Consider the following 23,865-nt stretch of genomic DNA (forward strand, 5'->3'; position numbering starts at 1 on the left):
CTTCATTACTGGTGTCTCATGCAGACCTCCAAAAGCTCTATTCAAACAGAGTCCTCACCTGGGGTTTCCCATAACAAAACCTCTTTCCTGACAGATGAGCTACATAGCCTTTCTCAAGTTTATGTGTTCATAAAAGAGGGGCATCCAAAACCAGCTAGCCTCTAGAGACAATAATTTTTCTTCTATGTATTAAAGATAGGATAATAATAAGCAGCATTAGATTACACCTAATTTTTGGTTTATTTACTGTTTTAAATCTAAAAGTTGCATTAAAAATCTGTTTTCTCCACATGTAGCTGATTCATACTCTCACCTTGTCATACCGCAATGCCTGAACAATCTGTGGAATGTAGAATAAAATGGCATCCTGAAAGAGAAGGGATGGCAGGGTTTTACTGTTTTGTTTTAGTAGTCAGAAGGGAAGATGAGTCACATACACAGAGAAAAGCTCCTTTCAGTTAGGTGATAAACAAAATTCCACTGCCTCTTCATTTTAAACTATGCATGCAACTCTCTCAAATCTAAGTATTACTCTGTTTAGTTACTCCCTTCAAAAAGATAATTAATAATCATGTACTTCACAGTCCTAATAGAAGTCTGACAAGTGCTAAAAACCAGCTTTCTTCCACCTTAGAAGAAACAACGTTGTCATTGAAAGAAGAGGCAAAAGAGATGATTTGAGAAGGGCAGTCTGAAGAATTCAGCTTGGTGTCATTTACAACAAAGCTGCGAATACATGAGCCAGGTTTACATGTGACAATCAACTTCAAGTTTCTATCCCACTCTGTGCACATTCTGCAGTGTGCTATGCCCATTTAGCACGTGCCTCTCCATGGCATTAAAATGAAACTTGTGGCCACAGTGACCAGGGCCATAACTTCCCCTGCAGTGTTGAAGCTTTCTTGGAACTCCTCTTACCGGAGGGAAAGATCTGAGGACTTTAACTCCGTACTGGGCTGTCAGAGGATGGGGTGGGTACATGCTGGAGAAGTAGGACAGGCCAGTGGGTGGATCTGTGGGTGCCCAGCACAGGACATGGCTGAGCTCAGGTGCATCAGCATCGATGGTGTGCCAGGTAACCAGGTACTGAAAAAGCAGGGCAGACACATCAGGGGTTTGTAGCACTCACTGATGTGGGGGTACTGCACATCAGACAGGAGTGCTGTCATCTAGCTCCCTCCAGCAGGGTAAGTGAAATATGGAACATTCTTTTTTTACAAAACTATGGCTGTTTTATCTAATGCATTTTTTCCATGGAAACCTAGCTGTTGGAATCACCTCACCTCCCAGAACATCAAATGAAGTTACTATAAGTACAATCCAGGAGTTCTTGAACAAATAGAAAAAATAAAGGATGAGTCATTTTGAGAGGGTCAAAAATGGTTCAATTTTCCTGCCATCTATTTTACAAGTGATGTACAGAACACAGCTCTGACAAGACTGTCCCCCACAGGATAAAGTGCTCTACAGCAGATCAGCATGATGAGCCTTCCTCACTTCCAGACCTTGGCCTCTGGATACACAGAAAAGGTCATGCTTGAAATAACTTCAGCAGCAGCACTCATCATGGCTTGGCCCAGTGATCTTTTCCCTTATTATGCCAAAGGAACAGAAATGGTGGTTGCAGTTCAAGTGATGAGTTTTGAACCATTTTGTGTACAGTGAGAATACCCAGAAGTAAAGTGCACCATTAACTAACTGGCTACCTCCTCTTACTGCTGTGATTCTCCTCTCAGCATCCTATTTCCACATCTGTTCTGTCATTCTCTCCTACCAGAGATATGGGTAGCACTAGAAAATACACTGTGGCAAGTCAAGACTGTATTTTCCAATACATCTGAGTGAAATGGGCGTCCTGGGGCCCTGTAACAGTAAAAATATTCACAGGTACCTTTATTGCCTCAGGAACATCACTAACAGCCCCCGGGTCCAACCGGACCAGACGGGTCACTTCTGTTCCAATGGCTTCAGTGTTCTTAAACCTAGGTGTAACCAGCAACACAATAACATTATTAGAAAATGTTGATGGCTTCTTCTATTTATGTGAAGATGAGAACAGCAGAAAGCAGAAAACTATATGCTCAATAAACAAATAGTGCAACCATGAAGTAACATACCCCAATACGCTGTGGAAAGGGGACTCTGAAACAACTGGTCCTCATCCAGTGCTTTTGTATAAACCAGTTGTATTTCAGCCCATTTCCACTAGTGGGTTCTTGGCTGAAATATTCTGTCTGGGATTCTACAGCAAGCAGTGTACAGAACTCTACTTGGCAAAAACCATCACAGTCGTAAGGGGGAAAGAATTTCCTTTCCCTTCTGGAGCCAACTATGCTAATTCTCCTATAATAGTAAAGCCAATATCTAGCAAAACCACTGCATTCCAAGATACTTTTAGCACTGCTTAAATGCTATGCTTGCTAATGGGCTGAATGGTATTAAAAAACAAACCTGATTTCTTCTGAATCAAACACTGTCTAAGCACTGGCAAAGAGCAGATGGTAGGAAAGGCAGGTTGACTTCACTAGTGACTGAGCCAAGTGAGTCCATTAAGTAATCTACTTCTTTTCAAAGGTCTCAGACAGCTGTGACAGTATGCAAGAGGCTGCAACCAGCAGCAAGTGCTATCATTATTTACTGTAAATACACAATCAACTTCTAAGGCAGCAGTAATTACATCAGTTATTTATTTTGAAATATCTCACCTGGTAGGCAGCTGCACAGCAAGATAAGGAGAAATGCTCCAAGCCAGATTCACATTATCCTTCCACTGCTTCTCACTAAGACTGATGTATTTAGACCTCCAGTTTGCCACACTGCTCTCTCCAGTTTGATCCAACTCTAGCTCAGGGGAAGACAGTGGATTGTACCATGTGATCAAGCGTTCGATCTCAGTAGCCTGAAGGAAACAGGAAAAATAAAGAGTTTTCTGGAGGAAGCAAAACACTCCCAATCTCATCCTTTAGTTTACATATCCTGCAACAATAGGAGGGTATTAGAAATTCATGCAGTTAGCCCATCCTTCTGATAACTCACCAGCAATGAGAGCAGCAATGTCCTGCGCTTCATGTAGTACTTGTGCAGCTGGGTCCCCCTGTTTGTCTTCTTGGACATTCCTGGAGAAAAGGAATAAAAAGTTTTCAGTGGCTTTTGATCAGCAGGTGAAACTGCATTTTCAAACTGTCCACACCTGGAAACATGGACACAGAAGAACTGAATAACCACAGGGCACCTGTAACTTAGATCAGAGCAGGAAGTCAGCACTGCAGCCACTCATCGTGCAGGTGTTCTTTGAATATATGAAGTACAACAGGCTACTGAGATATTATTGTAGCCAGCAGTGCATTCACTTTAGTCTTCTAAAAAGAAGGAGCACTAGCTTTAAAACTGTACAAAAATACAGTCCATGATCTAATGTCACTCTGCTGTCTCCAAAAAGCACTAGGGGCATGTTTCCATAAAGCAAAAAATTTCCTTACAAGATTTCAATATAACTTGATCTCTTCCAGTCATATTTCTCCTGCACAACAGAACTGAACATTCTCTCAAAAAACTCAGGTGATATCAGAACTTTCCTGCTTGTCACCAGTAAGACTTTTTCTGCCTTTGATTTTCAGAGTCTGGCATTGGTAGTTAAACAGCCTGCCAGAATATGAGCCTGATGTTTAAAATAAATATTGACTTTAAATATCTGAACATAAACCATGCTGTAAAATTGGCTGTAATGAGCTGGTTACAATCAAAAAATACCTGATTTTTTAGATATGGTTGACATGCCACTGGACAAAGGATAAGTATTTATCCATCCTTGTGTAGCTTGTTGTCGAGATCCAACATTGATATCCAGGTTGCTCCTGGTGTCTTGATTATCTAAGAACAGAGCACAGATCTGATGTAGAATCCAAAGAAACCATTTTTAAAACAGTGGAAAAGACACTTTTAAAACAGCACTTAAAGGAACTCACCAGGTGGCACAAGTTGGCTGGCAGTCAGATACTTCTTGTCTGAGAACATTGCTGTCCAAAACTTGATCAATATGCTGATATCCTCACGGAGCCTCTTTTCTCCTTGCGTAGGGAACTTTGAAGGGCAGCTTGAAGAAATCACACAAATAATGTAATATTGAATGCACTGGGGTGGGGGGGGACTCTCAGCAGTCAAAACTCCTCACCAGCCTAATCAAGTTGTACTTTTTATTCTGACTGAAATCTACAAGGATGAGACCACACATCACCACATTTTATCCTCGTGGCTTTATTATGTCTGACTGAAGAGCACAAACTTCCAATTATAACTGAAAATTAGGGCAGCAGTCTGTCAGCATCCTGGAATCACTTGAAAGTTATTATTAGGATTGAGTGACCTCCTCACATTCAGATATTCCTATCAATTAAATTTTCTTTTGTGCCTGTGTCAAATGTTGAAATGATCAGATTCAGTGTGTCTGTATTTTGAAAACAATAAAACCACATTTTCAGCCACACATACTATACCAGCAGTTCTTTTAACCTAATAAATCCGGATACAATTTTGAACATTGAATAAACTTCAAAATAAGAAAAAAAGAGAAAAGAATAGAAACATTTCTGCTTTTTAAATCACACATAAAATCTGAAACTAATATCTAAGCCTCTTTGAGATAATTCATCAACCATACTTAAGCACAAGAAAAGTTTCTGTTAAAGTGGGTAAAAAAGGACAGGAAGAAAAATGACTAGAGGATAAAAACAGCTGCTGCTTTGAAGTATCACTGAAGGTCCAGGAAATACACAAACACATTTTCAGTGAGTTGTTTCAAAATAAAGAGTACCTGAAATAATCAAAGGCAGTTGAATAAATCTTTTCTCTCAAAACATTTCGGATAGTTGCATTTGGAACCACATCAGCATGCAGCAAAGACAAACCCAGGGTCAGCAACCTAATAAGCAAAACAGAGAATGGAAATGTTGGCTCTCCAAAATGGTGACCAATACCCCACCATGCAAACCGCAACTACAGCTGAAAGTGCAGCCTGAGAAGTGTCTGTTTCAGAGCTCTGAGCAACCTGTTCACATTATCACCAGTCTGCTTTAAAGCTGTGACTGCAGAACCACAGAAAGTGAAAGCCTTCAAGTCACAAAAGGTGAAAATAACTGATGAAGCAAAGACTAGATTCGTTATTAGATCCATGATGTGGGCTATTCACTATATGAAATCATCCCATGAAATTTCCTGAAACACCAAAAAAAGTACTTTCAAGCTGAAGTGATCAACTTCTGCTTTGAAAACAGAGCTTAGACTGCATCACTACAGGCTTTTAAAGCAATCCTCAGCACCTGAAGCCAAGTTAAACATGCAGTGTTCAGCTGTTTTCTTCCATCTCCCTATAACCTTATTTCTCACTTCTGTGGCTGCAGAAGGAAAGCCCAGAGCACTCACTTGAATCGGGGCCCGATGGCCGCCACGTGCCGGTTCAGGCTGCCTTTGGCGCCCCCGATGTTCAGGGACAGGGAGCGCTGGAGGAGGCTGGAGAAGATCTCGATCTGGTCAGAGCTGCAGTATTTGGCTATTTCAAACCTCTGCACCAAAAACTGAGAAAGAGAGACAGACATACCATGCCTCCTTTGACCTTTCTCAATTTCAAAGCCCACCCCTAGACTTCTCTGCTTCAAACACCTTTCTCCCCCTCAATGATTATGCTCATTTAAACAGAATGGCTCTCCTGGCTGTGAGCACATGACTCCAGTCCTTCCCCAGATCACAGCAACAGGAAATACAGACTGCCACAGGTGGGATATTCAGAAAAAATACACACCTCTATCCAGATGTAATGTGGGGTCACCTCTGGTGGACAGGGCCTTGGCTGGCTCTCCTCTGAGGCTGCCAATGGATCTGCTTCTTTCTGCTCTGCAGAGAACAGCCCAACTTTCTGCTCCACTGTCATTTGCCAGGCTCCGGCCATTTCCCGCATGAACTGCAAAAAGGAAGGTGACAGTGCTTCTTGTTTCAAGAGCATCTTCTTACATGGAAAGCACAAACTTTCCCCACAGCAGACACAAGAACCAACTACATCAATTCAAATTCACTGCAGTGCTGACAGAGAGGCAGAGACAAGTCTGTACATCCCACCTGAAAGAAAATGTTTCTTTCACATAGTACATTACAAAAGGAAGGGAGACTGCCCCAGAATCTCATCTAGTAACAGAGACTAAAGGCAGCAGCAGCCAGGCACAGTATTTTGTTGAGGAGACTGAACTGCTAGATCAGCCCATGCCATCCATCCTCCTGCTCACCAAAGGTTGCTGCCTCCCAGATGAGCCCAGCTGGGACAAGCACAGACCAGGTTCCTGTGACCTGCAGGACCTGGTTTGGCCCCTGAGCACACTGAACACACTCTGGCTGATCAAGCACAACATAAAGATGGCACCTAATTCAGTTTTGCTGATCCAGCTCTCAGGAGCAGCATCCTCTGTACTAAGAGGGCTGAGCAACCAAGGGTGCTTCTCTCTTCTCCTCAATCAGATACAAAGACATTTCCCCAAATGCCCAATGAAAAAAAATGAAACTGATGCTTAAGAAGTCAACCACTGAAACCTGCAAGTAAACTCAACTAAGTAAATTCAGATGGAAGATTGTCTCCAGTGAGTGAAACACTTGGTGCTCCCTAAGCAAAGCAATTACCAGAGGCAGCTTTCTCACTGCACCATGCTGAGTTGCTTTATTACCATTACATTGATCCCATCTCACAAAATACAACTGGCTTAGCCTGTTACAGGATTAGGACATTTGCAAGCCTATGTTTTTATGTAATGGTGCAACACCAGATACCAGAGGGTGATTAATGAGCAGGGACACTGATTTATCTTTGTTTCAAAACACCATTCCATAGTTTGTGATAGAGTCAATTAATGAACAGCTCATGCATCTCATCAGCAAAGTAAATTCTACAGCTGGGTTTCTAACAGGTTTCTTTTGCTGTAACATTGATGCTGTTGAGAAAGGTCTGCTTCCCACAGTCCACCTCGTGGGGGTGCTCAGACTTCCAACAATACAGGAACTGAGACTTCCTGGCAGGCTAAAGTGATTTACAGTGCATTTAAACATCCTTGACACAGATTCACAATATCTGTGAATCTCCCAAAATCTTCTCTCTTCCCTCTCACAGGGGCAGAGAATGAGTAATTAAATCACTTCCTACCGGCACTTCTATTCCATTCTTGGCAGCCAGCAGCCACTCCCAGCAAGCAATTGCTGTTTCCATGCCATGCTCATTGAACATTCGCAGGGGGCCCCAACACAGATGATGAAGGAGCTGGGGATCACAGTCTGAAAACAAACATTCACTCAGATTTCTCCAACAGAAAAACTGCTTTCCACACCAGCATGAAACTGGTGTCCATCATACGTAATAATCAGTTCCTAATAATAAATAGCTTTTGGTTTAAGGAGACTTTTCCCCAGTATTAGCTTAATTCTAAAAATTCAAAACACAGTTTTGCTGCAAGTTGATGCATACTGGGCTGGTATATGGATAGTTTTTGTAGTTTATTATTCTTGACATTCACCATCAGAAAGCAGAACTCCATTTGGTTTTCATTACCTTTGCTGCTTATTAGCAGTGCAGTCAACTTAAACATGGCCTGGGTGTAGGATTCAGTATTGCTTAATTCCAGAGCAGCATTCAGGTCTTTGACCATAAGTTTATTCAGGTCAGATGTTCGTCCTGTGGCATTTGAGAACTGAATCATTCCAGCAACCTGTAAAATTGAGGGGGGGGGTTTCAACAAAGAACAGTATTTTTAGGAATCCAGTTTAGTATTGGTCACATGCTGATTAGGGAACTCCACAAGCAGAGGCATCTTTTGTTACTACTTTACCAAATCTTTAGCTTTAACTGCAATCTAATCTTTAGCTTTATCTAATCTTTAGCTTTATCTGCAGGACTAACACTAAAATGATCTGTTTAATAAGCTGGGAAAATTATACTCTTTATCCTGAAGGGCTTTATAGACTATGTTTCATGTAACATAGACCCATACACCAGTACAGTTGGAAGGACATCATCTCCTGAGAAGTGATGCCAGAGCCTCTGGACACCCCCCAGTCATGGAAAACCCTGCACTTACTTCTCCTGCATAACGGTTGCGCAGGTTGAGAGAAGCCATGAAATTGGAGTAGTCCTTCTTCACACAAGTTGGTCTTTCAGTTAGCTGGGTTGCCTATGGCCAGACCATAACAAGGTGTTTATACTGCTCATATCAAACCATTTGTCTCTTTATCTTTTTATTCCTTCACATATGCTTTAAATTTCCTTATGCTTATAATCGTAGTAGCATCAGGATTGTTATATACAACAGCACCAGGACTGATCAAAACCAAGTAAGGATTATGTGCATTTCTTCCATGGATACAGGATCATAGAATATCCTGAGTTGGAAGGGACTGACAGGGATCATTGAGCCCAACTGCTGGCCCTGCACAGGACAAACGCAACAATCACACCACACCATTGGGAGCATTGCCCAAACACCTCCTGAACTCTGTCAGGTTTGGTGCTGTGACCACTTCCCTGGGAAGCCTGTGCCCATGCCCAGCCACCCTCTGAATGAAAGAACCTTTTCCTAACACCCAGCCTTAAATCCCTCCTGCCACGGCTTCGTGACACTGCCTCCTGTCACAGATCCCCAGAGAGGAGATCAGTGCACAAGGGAACAAACAATACTCACGCCCAGAGTGGTGTTCTGCCTGTTGTAGCCTGCAAAGTGCAAAACACTTTCTGTAGCCATGGCCAGTCCAGTGTGCTGGGACAGCCCTGATACCCAGTTCTGGTGTTTGTTTAGGTACTCCTGAAAAAAAAAACCAAACTCCAGAATACTTCATTATCCTCAAAACAAGACAGATAAGCAAGTGCTGCATCACTGCAAACCATAGGAAACTAGATTACACACAACTGTGACAAAAGACTGTCTCTACTCATCCCTTCCAGGCATTGCACCCCTGGCAATAAGATTTTCTGAATGCCCTCCTAAATACACAGAGTAAGACACCTTCTGTACTCAAAATAAATAAAGCTATAGAGATAAATGCTTGAAGGCCACGATCTTCTCTTAAAAGAGTCACTTCTGACAATAAAACTCTTATGAAATGAAGTGGTTTGGACTACATGGAAGAAGGAAAAGTAATTAGTTGTCCTTTCACACAAGGATGGAAACCCTTGAGGCTCTTTTCTCAGGGAAGGAAATATAAACCTCAGGTAGATTTGCAGTGTCCAAGATGTGCAAAAATGAAATTTTCACAGAAGCAGGCCCATTACCTGTAGATGAGATTTTGTAACAGAGGGAGCCCATTTCATTGCCTCTTGCAGAATCATCCCACAGCGTGCAGCAAAGTCCTTGACTATACTCTAGAATAAAAAGCATCAACACAATCAGTAAAATACAGGACATTTAACAAGAGGGGCTGGTCTTAAGGGTGTAATAAGTAACATAGGGAGCAAGACAGTTGTAGCAACATGACATAGTTAAAATTTTCTGTAACAGTTGAATGTGCCCTTGATTAGCAAAGAACTGTCATGCTTTAGGTAAAGTAAAATAATCTAAATTTAGAAAAACATAAATACTGTCTCATTTCCTATTATAAAAATCTTACCTAGTGAAGTACTTTTAAAAAATGACCATTCAGAGTCACTCACCAATTTATCTCCAAGCTATGAAACAAGGCATTATTTCATTCTTTGATAAATCAAGGAGGGCCACTCACCTCTCTGGCTTCATGTGTGTCAGGGACTGTTATTCTGTAGGGAGCATCAGGAATGTCATAGTATGGTTGGTCCTTGTGAATGTCCTAAATAGAAACAATTATCAACTCTCAGTAAGACAGAATTCATCACCACCTGCCATTAACACCACAGGCAGCAAACAAGAAGCCTGATTACCAAACCTTTTTTGCTGACACTTGCTCTCAATTGGAACACCTCTAAAAGAAACTGTTTTCATTCCAGTTTGATTTTTAGAATATATAATTTCAAAAATCCAAAGCACTTTCCTCAACATTTAGTATTAAAATAAAATTCTATAAATGCATTTCCATCTTCAAAAATTCTAGTACGTAACAGATTCAGGAAATATGGATACACACACACAGACTGGAGAGAATATAATCTGAATACCATAATTCACAGAAGGCCAAACAAACCACAAACCAGAAAAACACCACTGAAATTTTATTTCAAATGAGACATTTCAACAATTGCAAACCACATCTGACAACTTCTTAGCAGCAGTTTTACTACTCATGAAATAGGGAAGCAAAGATAATTCTTGCTTCACAGAATTTAAAATTAAGATTTTATCAATCTTAGTAAAAGGAAAACCAAATTACAAACTCAATTAAGTATCAAATAAATGCAGAACAAAGCAAAAAAAAATTCTAGGAAAGAAAAGCACTTACTGCACTAAGAGACAGAGACAATGTCTGCAGAATATCTAACATAGTCTTCAGCACAGTTCCACTCCACAGCAAGTGAGGAAATCTAGAGCAAGACAGAATTCAGAAATACAATAACCATGGAGAGCTGAGGAAGGCTCTTATCCCATCAAGGGAGCTGCTCAAAGAGCCAGGTTATACATCCCTAGTGAGCTCATACTCAATAGAAGCCACAAAGCCTCACAACAGCCTGGCTTTATCCAGAGCCAACAGCTGAGCAGAGCCATTGCACAGGAGCTCAGACTGCATTTCTATCATGGGCACCTTGCTTTGCTCCACCCATGCCAATACTGAGCAGACACACATTTTAACCAGGGGTTTCTGAGCTTATGCTAAAAACACCACTGAATGTAATTCTGCAAGGAGACAGCATGGTTTCAGCAGAAGTAGCAGCCAAGAAATGCACTTGACCAGTGTCACCAAGTGCCTAAGCAACCGCTGAACAGCCATGGTGAAAAAGAAACGTGAAATCTGTACTCACTTGTCTACCAGCCCAGATAAGTATTTGTCTGCAACTCTCCTGATCCTCTTGTGAATGTGGTTGAAATTCACCAGCAAGAACTGAGCATGTCTCTCCAGCTCTTCCTCATTCTCCTTAGTTTTAGGCTAAAAAACATGCCAAAGAGAAGTATGAAGCTCCTAAAGGAACAGACAAAATCACTTTCATAAACTGAAATGAGAACATTTATACAAATTCAAAATTTTAGTTGCCAGATAACCTACTTTATCAGCCATCATTGTCAGGAAAGCTTCAAACACCTTATCAGCAACAGCTATCACACACTGCATCATGCCTGAGGAATGGAGAGAAGTGACAGGTTTCATTGTAAAAATTACATTTGTTTTATAAACCAGGCTTAACAGTTAAAAGTGTTTATGTTTACTCAGCCAATATTGAACTTGTTTCAAAACAAAACCAGTGTTCTTGGCAGGAATGAAGCAGCAGCAATCTGGTGAACATGATTCATTTTGTTATATAGCTGCTTGATTTGTTTCTGCTTTGCAGGCCTGGAGATAATTGCCTCATACCTCAAGTTGAGAGGAAACCTAGACAGGCAAATCTTACCAGATTTGTCCTTCTGAATTGCTTTATCTTCAAAATAGCAAAACATGACTTGGAAGCGATCTTGGTCAGTTGAATGCAGCACCCTAGGGAAGGAGAGTTTTTTTAAGTTGGCATGTTTGGGGCTTTGTTTCTTTGTTTCAGGTTTTGTTTATTTCCGATTTTATTTGTTTCAGGAACTTACTAATTGTTTTGTTTTAGGTTTTTTTTTTGCTGTTTCATAAGTGAAAAAATGAAATATAGATAAACACAAACCTCATATACTCCAGGCGGTAAACAGAGAGGAGATAGGTGGACATGGCAAAATCCAACTTATTGATCAGTGCTGACACCTCTGGAGGAGGATCCAAGAGATTGATGATGGTGCTCCGCAGTTCATTTAATTCAGCCTAGAGATGAATACATGAAATTATCTGAAGTGGGAGTCCTGTATCAGTTTGTGTCCTCAAACATTCATCCACCTGTTCATTAACATTTCAACCTTCACAAACAATATGGCAGGACGCTTCTGCCTGCAGACTCAGACCAAACTCTCCCGACTCAGCAAGTCACAATGCCTCAAATACAGAACAGAATTAAATCTGGAATCAAGCTTCTGGCAGAAATAATTGGTACTTCCCATGCAGTTCTGCCAATGAAGAAATACAATTCCTACACTAAATGCATGAAGTTTGACCAAAATCAGCACTGTCCAGCTCCTGAGACCTCGTGGACTTGTGCCAGTCTTTGGTGTCACAGAACTATGTATCCAGGCACAATGCAGATTTCTGTATTATTTGGGAGCCAAAGAGATTTCATCAGCCAAAAAGAGCCCTTGGTCAAAATCTGTCCTGCAAAATCTGCCCTACAAATTCTAGGGAGAGAGAAGAATACCAGTATCAAGCCAGAGCAGATGTAACATTTCTTTGAAAGCCTGAATGTGCTGTTTCCTTTCAAACTTTGTTGATTTTCTTTTTTCAATCAGTGCAAGTTTTGTCAGGTACAAAATGGATGAAAAAGCACTAAGAGACTTCCATCTCCACAAAGACTTGGTTTCTACACCTAATCAAGGTGGTGCTGCTACCCCCCTAAACATTTGTATTAACACTCCATAAAACTGACCCCAAGTCACTTATGCACCCTGATGTGAGAAGAATAGTGTAACAAAGCTGCTTTTCACTAATAGGAGGCAGGTTGAAGGGGTGTGCTATTCCAATATATCACAGGTACCATGTCATTTAACACTGGCAGACACTATGGAAGGAGGTAATAGAAGAAATGAATTCCTACAGAAGTCACAGTGTCATTCTTCATGGCAGAATTGTACTGCAGAACAGATCGGAGTGGCTCTTTGCTGGGAAAGGTGAGTAATGGAGACTTGGTGGCAATTTCACACACACCTTCGTACCACTCTTCTGGCCAAAGACCTGGAACAGAAGTAGAAAGAGGAAGGTAGAATGAGGGATTAAAAAAATCAAGTTTCACAAAGATACCTGCATTATCAAGTTTTGCACTACTTCTAGGGCAGATTTTTCATGCTCTTAAGCACAGACACTCAACACACATGATCCATGTGCCAAACTTAGTAAGTGTACTTAGCTGAAGCTTCTCCTTAGTTACCATTGTACCCCATGTGTCTTATCTTCCATATCAGGAATCTGGCTATCAAAACTCATAACTAAAGCTATTAGGAATAAAACTAAGTACAAATTATATTGTGCTCAATCTGACAAGAAAACTGCAAAGATTTAAAGAAATCCCACCAGAGAACTGTCATGTAAGCTGTTTCTTTTGAAGTCTCTATGTGCCTGTAATTTTTCTTCCAGCTACTGGGAATGGTTTGCAGAGAGTTGTATTTAGATTCATCAAAAGTTGAAATGTGAGCAGCAATGCAGGGTACCTGAGCCTTCCACAGCAAACCCCATCAGCACCGAATACAACCAGAAATCGCGGAACAGCTTCTGCAGCCTGGGCTTGGCCTCCTTGATGGGTGGCAAGCGTCTAGTGAGCTACCAAAGAAATAAAAATTAACATCAGAAAATGGTGGGAGTCAGAATAAATTAATTCCACACTAAGGAATCAACTCATGTACCTTCTTTACTGTGATTTACAAAGGTAATATTCTTTGTCACCTATGAAAATTAGCATTATATTACTCTTGTTATATTACAGAAATTAAGTTCTTTTTGGAGAGTGGAAAGGCTAACTTTGAGATGCCTGAAGTAAGAATTTCCTTTGTTTTACACAGGAATAACACCATGCTGATACAGTAACCTCTGAGGAGAATACATAATATTAGTATACTATGCACTGCAGGGAGGAAGAGACCACATGGTCCTTTAAACTGTCCTGAAGACAATGCCATGCAGCTTTGCTTCACTGTAAAGGAACTCCAAACCAAATAAATATTAGTCAAAACCACTTCTGGTTGCTATTGTTTATCAGCTTTGTGGAAATACATTGAGGCACCAATTGGGGATCTTTCATTGTTTGCACCCACGCACAGAATGACATCAGTTCTGAAGAATTTACTATCTAAACAAGCAAGTAAAAGAGCATATTTTCAACACACTTATGAAAATTCTCTGGTTCTTTTTGCACAAACAGCTGCTGCCATTGGAGGAGCAGTATATCCTCTCAGCCAACATGACTTACAACTTTAGATAAATTTATATAACAAAGACCATAGTGTGTCATCCTAAAAAGAGCTAAAGCACAGGCAGTATATAAAAAGTATGAGAAATTGTCCATTAAACCACAAGCTTTATTCAATATGACTGTATTTTACTACTGTAAACTTTATTAACAAAATGTTACATTCTAACTTAGCTTGAAGAAGTTTTCTCTAACCACAATAATCCTCTCAAGATATGAGTGCCAGCAGTACTTCAGTGAAACCTTACATAAAGCCAACTTCGGATGCATTTGTAAATCATGAGGGAGATTAGTCATTTAAAAAGAAAAAACATGAAAAAAATCCCTCTATTATAATAAAATCATTCTGAGTTTAAGCTGGTGGACAACACTATGGGGTAAATAGGTGTTTGTGCAACGGAAATCTTTGCACCAATACAACACCAGCTGAAGAAACCCCACCACAACCACAGAGGCCTCAAACACATTTGCACCAAGATGCTCCCCCGTCCCCCATTTCAGCACAAACAGCACCTACATGGCTTTTCCTGTCATTAACAGTCAAGTTTATGTGCATGCTTGACTTTGAAACTTTACATACACACTGATTTTTGCTCAAAGACCTTCCTCAAAAGGGAACAAGTACCTGCAAAGCTACAAAAGCAGTTCAACAAACAACAGAGAATTCAGCAGAGATCACTCGGCAAGGGAGGGATTTTGGCTGACGAAGTAAGTTTAGCAGTGTTTGGTTTAGAGAATGTTTACTTTGGGAGATACACAAAAAAGCAGCGTCAAAGTTCAGATTTAAAGCCTGCTGTTCCCCTTACTTCAGTTTTTCAACACATCCTTCCCGTACAGTGGCTTAAAGGTAAGCTTCATTTACCTCTCCTGTGATTTTGGGAAGATCTCAGCAAAGACATATATATTGCAGAGAAGGGAGAAGTTTTGCCTGTGTAAGTGCAGCTGAGAAATAACTGAAGTGTGGTGAAGATGAGAATGTAAAGTTGGGAATACAGACAGCAAATTCTGCTGTGCCAAGAGAGAAAATGTTTATCAATGGTTACTGGACAGAGTATCTCAGCCCTAAGGGCCTGACTTCTGGGGGCGGGGAAAAAACAAATGAATTTATGGAGAAACAATAAGAAAAACACTGACTCGAGATGCTCAGTCATAGTGTAAAACAGATTCTTATTTAGATATTTATTTGGATACTTTCTGCAAAACAATGTATTCTTTTATATGGGAGGATCATCCTTAATTGGCTTTAGGATTTAAAGCAAATTAGTCTGGAGGAGAGTTTCAAAAACTCATCTGTCAGCTCAGTTATTTCAATCCTGTTTGAAAATATTTTCCTTCAAGGTTTTATTCACTGATATACAGGTCAGTGAACAGGTACAGGTATGTGAGCGTTTATACTTTGCACAACAACTCTCTTTCCTAATTTAAAAAGCATTTTAATCAACACTTTAGTGAGATTTTTGTTTCAATTGTATTCAGTATTTTGTCCTGTATTATATTGTAAATAACTGTCTTTTACTCAAGAAAGTGTATCAATTGAGATTAACTTCATAAATTTGTGAAATAACTTTATAGTTAAGTCTGAGTTAAACCCCAGGCCTGGCATTCAGACACCCATTCAGTTTCAGATAACAGATCTATTGAACACCTACATTTTGATCTCTGACAGTCACAGAAGGCAACTATACTTTTTCATATATTTTTAAGATCACTTTACTGCACTCAATATTATGGTGAAAAGTCTCTCAGACCTACTTCTTGGTGGAGGCTTTTACAGCTGAGCAAGTCTGATGGATTCTCTTAAAATATATACTAAAGAAAATTCTCGATTTAAAAATAATTTTAAAATGCAGTAGTCCAGTACTCTGTAGATGAAGAGATTGATTAAGCTTTCCTTAGAAAAATGCAGGTTCTACTTAAATGTAATCTCAAACAAAAAAGGTGAGGTTACAAATCTAGAACTGGGATCACAGAAACCCTAGAGAAACAAAGCTCTGAAGGGAGCCCACGGAGACTTCACACCACAAAGGAAACAGAGAGCACTACGAGTTCTGCAGAAAAGCAAAACAAAACATAACTAAGCCAAAAGCAGAATCAAGCCAATCCATTACAAAAGTGGCAGATGAGGACACAGAGCTGCAGAAAGGGTGCACAGACATTGATACACACCCAAGTAAGGCCATGAGCAGGCCAGGAGAGACGTTTGTGCCCAACTGCAGTCCCACTAATGGGGCTCAGTGCAAATACACGTATTTCTACATGCCCAGATCACCCTTATTCACCAGACTGCTGCCTTGCTTTTCCAAAATACTCCCACAAAACTTCCATTTTTGTTGTAGCTACAGGATGTTTGTTTTTCAAATTTTTCAGTACATCTCAGCTTTCTGGTATGTTTCTGCAGGGGATTGGATCAGGAGTCCCTGTTCTTCCTACCAAGCTCAAATCTTCAAACTTAACTTCACATTGTATTTTCAGCACACACTACTCACACAGTTAGTGTACAGTTTAAGTGTAACAGTTTAAAATAAAGGGTCCCACATATTCTGGGTAATGAGTTGAAACTGTTGAAACATGCCAGTAATGACTATTTGTATGGGAGGAGGTCAACCAACTCTTTGGCAGGCTGGAGGCATTGTGTAAGCAAAACCAATTACCAGTAAAACAGACTTACCCATCTAACTGACATCTGTTCCACTAAAATACAATGCTGTCAAATAGGGCAACTATAGATCTGCTGCTGCCACAGAAATCAGCATGAACCTAAAATCAGGGAACAGATAACTAAAATTCAATTACCCTTGACTCTCTCAACTGTGTTATGTTGTTTTCCAGGCTTTCACCAGTCAGAATGAAGTTCCTATTTCAATTGCTTGCCTTTGCTGTCATCATAACCTCCACATTTTGTGGAGTCAAAGATGTCACTGAGCATTTTGAAAGCCTTAAAGGTGCACAGCCACACGAAAATGGGACTTACATGCCCAACCTACCACTCGAGTTTCACAAAGAAAACACCATCACTAATGACTTGATTCCTGAAGAGGAGGAGGAAGAGGACTACCTAGACATTGACAAGATACTGGGTGAAGATGACTACAGTGATGTTATTGATGCTGCCCCACACATGGTTTCTGAAGTTCAACAAGGAAATATTCTTGAGCTATTCCAAGGCAAAACCAGAATCCAGCGCCTCAATATCCTCAATGCAAACTTTGGCTTCAACCTTTACCGCAGCGTGGCAGACAAGGCCAGCTCCTCAGACAACATTATCATGGCTCCTGTTGGTATTTCCACTGCAATGGCTATGATTTCCCTGGGTCTGAAGGATCAAACCCAGCAGGAAGTGTTATCAGTTCTTGGCTTTGAAGACTTCATTAATGCCAGCAGCAAATACGAGCTCATGACCGTTCACAACCTCTTCCGCAAACTCACCCATCGGCTCTTCAGGCGCAACTTCGGCTTCACGCTGAGGTCTGTCAATGACCTTTACATCCATAAAGACTTTTCTGTCCTCAATGATTTCAAAACCAACATGAAAACATACTACTTTGCTGATGCCCAAGCAGCTGATTTCTCAGATCCCAGCTTCATAGCCAAAACCAATGAACGCATCTTAAAGCTGACCAAGGGATTAATAAAGGAAGCTCTTGTGAATATCAACCCTACAACACTGATGATGATTCTTAATTGTCTTTACTTTAAAGGTAAGACTCTATTATTTCAATCTCAGTGATGGATTTGCTCAGTTTGCAATGCACTGCCATATGTCATTAGAGATCCCAGACAGAATTAAAGTCTAATGTACACTACAAAAAAACTACTGTCTCTCTCATTAGGAATCTGTATTATTAGCCCATTTTTGCCTGTTTCTGTAGCACAACAATGCTCTGAAGTTATTGTATACATTGAGCAAATGCTTACTACCTCCAAAACCTTCATGACTCACAGTGAGACAGAAAAACAACATATGAATGCAGAATAGCCCCAGAAAGCATAAGCTTGGTAGAAGTATCAGATGGGGAGGTACAGATGCACATGCGAGTCATCAGTCACATTCAGTCTTGGTGTCACCAAAATGCTACAGGTCGATTTCAGTTAAAGCACTTAACATCTAGGACTCATACAAATGACTGCAAAGAATTTCAGCTTGAAGGAAGCAATTTTTTAACATGATCAGAACGTGATGATCCTTGTCATCAAGTCCATATAGGGGACCTAAGAGAATAACCAAAACACTGCTCTTCTACAAGTAAAACCAAACACATTCACTACATGGAATATCACACTGAATTCAGCATGAATGGTCTGCTGATATGGGCTCATGCATTAGTAAAGGCTGAACAGTTAAAGAGGCTTGAAGTAAAGACTCTACAATATCTTGTTATTATAAACACTTATTTTCAATGTCTTTACATTTACACTAAGTTATCCGCCTCAAGTTGAAAGTTTGTTAGTTTTTGAACAAGTTTTTAAAATTACATTAAATGAGCAGAGGTGGGAGGTGCCAATGAAAAAAGAAATGAGGAAAAACGAAATCTGTTTCTGACTGTTTAAGTTGAAAACCAAGTGACTTAAAAACACAGGTAAGGAATGAAAAATCAGCCCAAAAGGGTAACAGTGTTTGCAAGTACAACACACTCCTTTCCATAACTCATAAAGGAGTTTATTTTTCCCCAGTTATGTCCCTGCTTCCAGGAAACAAAGGCCTCTCTTACAGCTGCCATCTCAGCAGGTTATAGAAGCAACACTCCTATAAATGTACCTTTTCCCACTCACTTGCAAGGAATTACATCCTTGAATAATGCCACTTACCCCTAAAAGAATCTGAAGCAATCATTAGCATTAAATCCAGTAATCTCTTATTCTCAGGTACTATCCAACAGGCCATCACTTGTATACTTGACTACATCCCTGGTGATCATATCATATTAAATACAGAGTTTTACTGCCTATTAAACCTTCCTAAGAAAAGGACTACACAAAGTGAAACAGATACTTTTTTTTTCTCATAATTAGGTGAAATGTGAAATACCCTTTTGTTTAATTCTGAAATTTTTAAATACTTGTGCCATCTCAAAATAACATAACCACCACAAAAATACACAGATATGGTATTGGAACTCTTGAGCCATCAAGATTAAAAAAACTTCAGGGTTTTTCTTCTGTCCTCTTAGTCCAAATTATCTTGGTGCCATCTGCTGAAGGCTGTAATTTCTAACCCTCAAAACAGAGATCAATTCTCTACTGCTCTCATTCTTTTGTCTTACAGTGACAGTCACCTGGGAATTCTACTTTGAGTGGAACTGAACTTTTCAAAAGCAAGTTCTGCACCTAGGTTTCTTAGTTTCCACAATACTCCTTCTAACATGCCAAATTTTGTCCACATCTTTCCATTTACACTGTTTGTGCCACTGCAGAAAAGCTCTGGTAAGCCCTCTGAACTAAGAAACCTGCAAGCATTTCCAGATATACAGAGATGCTCAGTACAAGTGAGACTGAGTAGTGGGATACTTGACAAACACTGTGAGGTTTCAAACTCCTTTTATATTAAAGACCATCAAGAAACTATTTATGTTGGTAAGAAGCACATTTTATCTTGTACAGATGTCCAGCCTGCTCCCCATTCTGCACAGCTCTGGGTAATCATTTTTGAGCTTCCTACCAAGCAGGATCTGGTTATTTTAGCCATGACAGTTCTGGTAACTGACAAATGGAGACAACAATGGACACAACATCTCAATGGAGACATCTGCCACCACAGATGGATCCAAAAGACATCTTGGGGGAAGATTCAAAACACAAAGTCACAGAAGTCAAAGTGCCAGCTGGTTTCAGCTGCCCACACAGCTCCTGCTGGGGATCAGTATTCTACACCAAGACAAACACATTTGCAAAACTGAACCCAAGAAAAATATTGCCCAGGTCCTCTCTTTCATAGGAAGAGCTGATTATGTCTCCCACCCCTCAGTGGATGGCAGAGCTGCTGAAGTTCCCCTGGCCCACAGCAGCCCCATGTCACTGCACAGCTGGAGTCCTTCATCTGTAAATTCTGCTCCCTGAAAAACAGCCAGATACTGGGTATTCCTTGGAAGTGAGACTATTTGATCAGGAATAGCATAATCCATTTTATACCCCATACCTTTCAGACTACCAACCACAGTCTGATCACTTCTCAAACTGGTCCCCATCAGCCTGACCTGTGCAGGAACTTTTGGAATGAAAGATGGACTTGAGGCCTTTCTTCTCTTATTCACAGTAAATCTGGCAAAGTCAGACTAAGGAACCAATTAAGGTTATATTGTAGGCTCTCCACACAGTCACAGTCACATTGCTCACATCCTTGCTTGCCAATGATGACATAAATTCCTGAGTTTTTACAGGAAATACTGGTAACCCGACTTCCACTATCATCTTCCAGCTTTGTCTGCCCTTTAAAAAATGATGTTTATTCCAGAGCTACAGTTCTATAAAAAGACCAACAGAACATTGCATTTAAAAAACCTTCTTTCCAACAGTTAATAAATACTTCTGGTATCCAGAGTATCTCCACATAAAAAGCTTCAAACCCGGAGGGCAAAGTTTTCTGGGCCGCAAAATATGTTGGACTGCATTATTTGGGCATAAACTTGTCAGATTTCAGCACATCTACAGGAGCCTGTTATCCCATCAAACTGGATCACAGAATTAAGCAGTCAACACCCCAATTCTTCAGGTTATGACAGAAAATCAACCATTCTGACTGGACTAAGGTAATATAATGCCTTCAGCATAGCATCTATATGCAAAACAAATACAGCCCTTGCTTAGCTTGATACACCACTAACATTCTCCAAAGAGGTGCCTTCAGAAATGGATTCAAGCATCACAACTCAGAAAACTCAGCTAGGTCAGCTGTTCTTCTAGAGGCAAACCCATCTGTTTAAATTTCAAGGTTCCTCACAGGGAAAAATAATACACACCAATCAAATTCTTATTTCTGGTTTGTGTTCACCTGCTTTCGTAATTCAGAACACTCAAATCAGACCAATGGTAGGTTGAAAGCCAGGAATTTCAAAGTCACTTTAAAACTTGTCTTCTAATTCAGGCTTCACTGAAATCAACACTCTCCTACAGTAAATCCCAATCCAGCTGACTTAAAGCTTGGTGTAAACCTATTCTGGGAACATCTCATTAAACAGCCACCTAGGGGTTTATGTCTTCTGCCTTGCATGAACAGGAACGTGGGAGAACAAGTTTCCAGTGGAGATGACCACGAAGCGAAGCTTCCGGCTGAGCGAGAAGCAGACGGTGAAGGTGCCCATGATGCAGACCAAGGGCACCTTCCTGGCTGCTGCTGACCCCGAGCTGGACTGCAGCATCATCCAGCTGCCCTTCGTGGGCAACATCAGCATGCTCGTGGTGCTGCCACACAAACTGGCTGGCATGAAAGCCCTCGAGAAGCAGATCACACCCCAAGTGGTGGAAAAGTGGCAGAAGAGCATGACAAACAGGTACCTGCTGAAAAGCACACCTTGGTAAAGTCTTTATGTATTTTCTCGATGAGACTGATGAGGGTAAGTAAAGCATGCAGAGGATAATATATTTTAGTAAAAAATATGGAAAAAAACCTCCAAAAATGGATTTATTGAATTAAAAATCAGGACTGGTGATCTCTCAAAATTTAAATACTGACAAGAAATCAACGATGGTTGGGGTAGAAAATTGTAATAAAGCTTCAAAATTCTTTCTATTGAGAACTTAATGATGTAGAGTTAAAGAAAACGTTCTTACTGATAAAGTTTACAATAAGAAGGAAAAACAAGACTGTGAAAATAACATTATTCTGCACCAATAATCTTGGTCACATCAGTCTATGTTCTGTTCAGCACTGAGCATTTCCACAGAGCTGGGTGTAAAGAAACACATTCCATAATCAAAGGACATTACAATTATGGGAGAGGAAAAATAATAAAGCCTCCTTTAAGAAAGATGACAGCTTAGGTGTATCTGTCTTCAGACTTGATAAAAGGAGATGATTTGATGTGCTATCCAGGAATTCAACCTATTTCTCTTGTACACAATAAGTGACAAATCTCCAGTTTAGTACTTCAGAAAATCTGACAGCTCGACACTTGTTACAAGCATGCACTGAACTGCTCAAAGTCACACACCTTATACACATAAATAATGCAAATCATTATAAATGAAGTATCAAATTGGCAAACAAACAGTTTTCACAGGGGAATTAATTTGTTAAAGCATAGTTTTAAAAGCTCAAGTTTTCAAACCAAAAGTACAGTCCTGTATATCTGTGTCCTACTTGCTGAAAACAGCAAAAAATCCAAACCATACCAGGTCATACCAGTCATGCACATAAATATCTGCTCAATGATTTTTCCTTTTTGTGTTTATTTTTACTAGAACAAGAGAAGTGGTTCTGCCTAAATTTAAGCTGGAGAAGACTTATAACTTGATTGATTATCTGAGATCCATGGGAATAGAAGAACTGTTCAATGGAAACGGAGACTACTCTGGCATATCAGATGAGAAGATCACCATTGACAGGGTATTTACTCCTCATTTCACCTCCTCTATCACCCAAAAACATGGCAGCTCAGTAATAATAGTACACAGTAAGCTAAAACAAGATTTTTTTCCTCATCTTTTCTGGAGGACATAGGAGGGAGGATTGTGGGTTTGTCCTTACCTCCTTACATAATGAAGCACATGTTAAATCAGATGCAAAGGCACTAAGAGTGTTGTGGTCAGTCAGGAACAGGCTTCTCCACAGAACAAACCCCAAAGGTTTTTGGTGTGTGTAGGGTGACCAGCAGGGGTGTGGGACGTGGAGCAGGGAAGGCTGTGAGCAGATCATTCATTTACTTAGGAGAGCCTCAATTTCTCTGATTTGTTTTCCTGTTTTGTTTGTGTGAACAGTTCAATCACCAAGGCACAATCACAGTGAATGAGGAGGGCACAGAGGCTGCAGCAATCACCACGGTGGGGTTCATGCCTCTCTCCACCCAGATCCGCTTCGTGGTGGATCGCCCATTCCTGTTCCTGATCTACGAGCACCGCACCAGCTGCCTCCTCTTCATGGGCAGAGTGGCCAACCCAGCCACGTCTTAAAAACAGAGAACACCTCCAACACTCTGTTACACATGGGCTGTGTAATTATATGGTAAAATACCAGCATCATAAAGGAAAATTTATTGTCGTATTAGCCAATACAAAAGTCACTGGTATAAAAAGAAAATGTATTATCTACAGGTAGTTTCTCATGAGTGGACTCACAGCAGCAGATAATTTGTCTGCAATTAGTGCTATGTACTGATACAAGTGTATTACTAGAAAAAAAAAAATAATCACAAAGTACCTTACGCTTTGTGTTTTGCAACAGTGTGTAAAATGTAATCAATAAAGTATTTAGACTATCTGGAGTCTTGAAATCAAGCCCTAAATCTAGCCTAATTGCTAGGATGTCTGTTTATGATAAACAGAACTAAGGAAATCCTGAATACCTGACCAGCCATAGACACCTAAGTCTCTCCTGGGCATTTTACACAATCCAACTTGAAACAGATCAAATGTCTCCATTCTTTCTTTTGCTGGCATCATTTAATGTTCAGTGAATACACAATGTGTGTTACTGCACACAATGAGCCTCATGGACCAGCGTATCAGCTATGAGGAGACAGAAATGTCTTGGAGGAATGAAATTCTAAGGGACT

At 40.3% G+C, this 23,865-nt stretch overlaps 2 protein-coding genes across 3 annotated transcripts in view; one reads left to right on the forward strand and one right to left on the reverse strand.

The window, feature by feature from the left end:
* Window positions 1-23,865, reverse strand: part of PI4KA (phosphatidylinositol 4-kinase alpha) — a 54,286-nt gene that overhangs the window by 8,801 nt on the left and 21,620 nt on the right. For both annotated transcript variants that reach the window (XM_074554368.1, XM_074554367.1), the window contains exons 20-42: window positions 13,407-13,515; window positions 12,797-12,933; window positions 11,783-11,916; window positions 11,531-11,613; window positions 11,188-11,258; window positions 10,946-11,070; window positions 10,429-10,510; window positions 9,739-9,822; window positions 9,293-9,382; window positions 8,706-8,825; window positions 8,106-8,198; window positions 7,580-7,736; window positions 7,178-7,305; window positions 5,795-5,953; window positions 5,419-5,570; window positions 4,811-4,918; window positions 3,966-4,093; window positions 3,751-3,870; window positions 3,037-3,116; window positions 2,706-2,899; window positions 1,892-1,982; window positions 919-1,086; window positions 314-367 (exon numbers count right to left, since the gene is read on the reverse strand). In XM_074554368.1, the coding sequence (XP_074410469.1) occupies window positions 314-367; window positions 919-1,086; window positions 1,892-1,982; window positions 2,706-2,899; window positions 3,037-3,116; window positions 3,751-3,870; window positions 3,966-4,093; window positions 4,811-4,918; window positions 5,419-5,570; window positions 5,795-5,953; window positions 7,178-7,305; window positions 7,580-7,736; window positions 8,106-8,198; window positions 8,706-8,825; window positions 9,293-9,382; window positions 9,739-9,822; window positions 10,429-10,510; window positions 10,946-11,070; window positions 11,188-11,258; window positions 11,531-11,613; window positions 11,783-11,916; window positions 12,797-12,933; window positions 13,407-13,515 (2,667 nt within the window). The remainder of the gene's footprint in view (window positions 1-313; window positions 368-918; window positions 1,087-1,891; window positions 1,983-2,705; window positions 2,900-3,036; window positions 3,117-3,750; window positions 3,871-3,965; window positions 4,094-4,810; window positions 4,919-5,418; window positions 5,571-5,794; window positions 5,954-7,177; window positions 7,306-7,579; window positions 7,737-8,105; window positions 8,199-8,705; window positions 8,826-9,292; window positions 9,383-9,738; window positions 9,823-10,428; window positions 10,511-10,945; window positions 11,071-11,187; window positions 11,259-11,530; window positions 11,614-11,782; window positions 11,917-12,796; window positions 12,934-13,406; window positions 13,516-23,865) is intronic.
* SERPIND1 (serpin family D member 1) lies at window positions 14,851-23,574 on the forward strand. The gene is made up of 5 exons (XM_005488890.4): window positions 14,851-15,008; window positions 16,991-17,859; window positions 21,372-21,645; window positions 22,556-22,700; window positions 23,072-23,574. Exons 2-5 carry the CDS (start codon window positions 17,007-17,009, stop codon window positions 23,261-23,263), a joined length of 1,464 nt encoding a protein of 487 aa, XP_005488947.2. The 5' UTR covers window positions 14,851-15,008; window positions 16,991-17,006; the 3' UTR covers window positions 23,264-23,574.

Source organism: Zonotrichia albicollis, chromosome 18 (assembly GCF_047830755.1).
Source record: "Zonotrichia albicollis isolate bZonAlb1 chromosome 18, bZonAlb1.hap1, whole genome shotgun sequence".
NCBI lineage: Eukaryota > Metazoa > Chordata > Aves > Passeriformes > Passerellidae > Zonotrichia > Zonotrichia albicollis.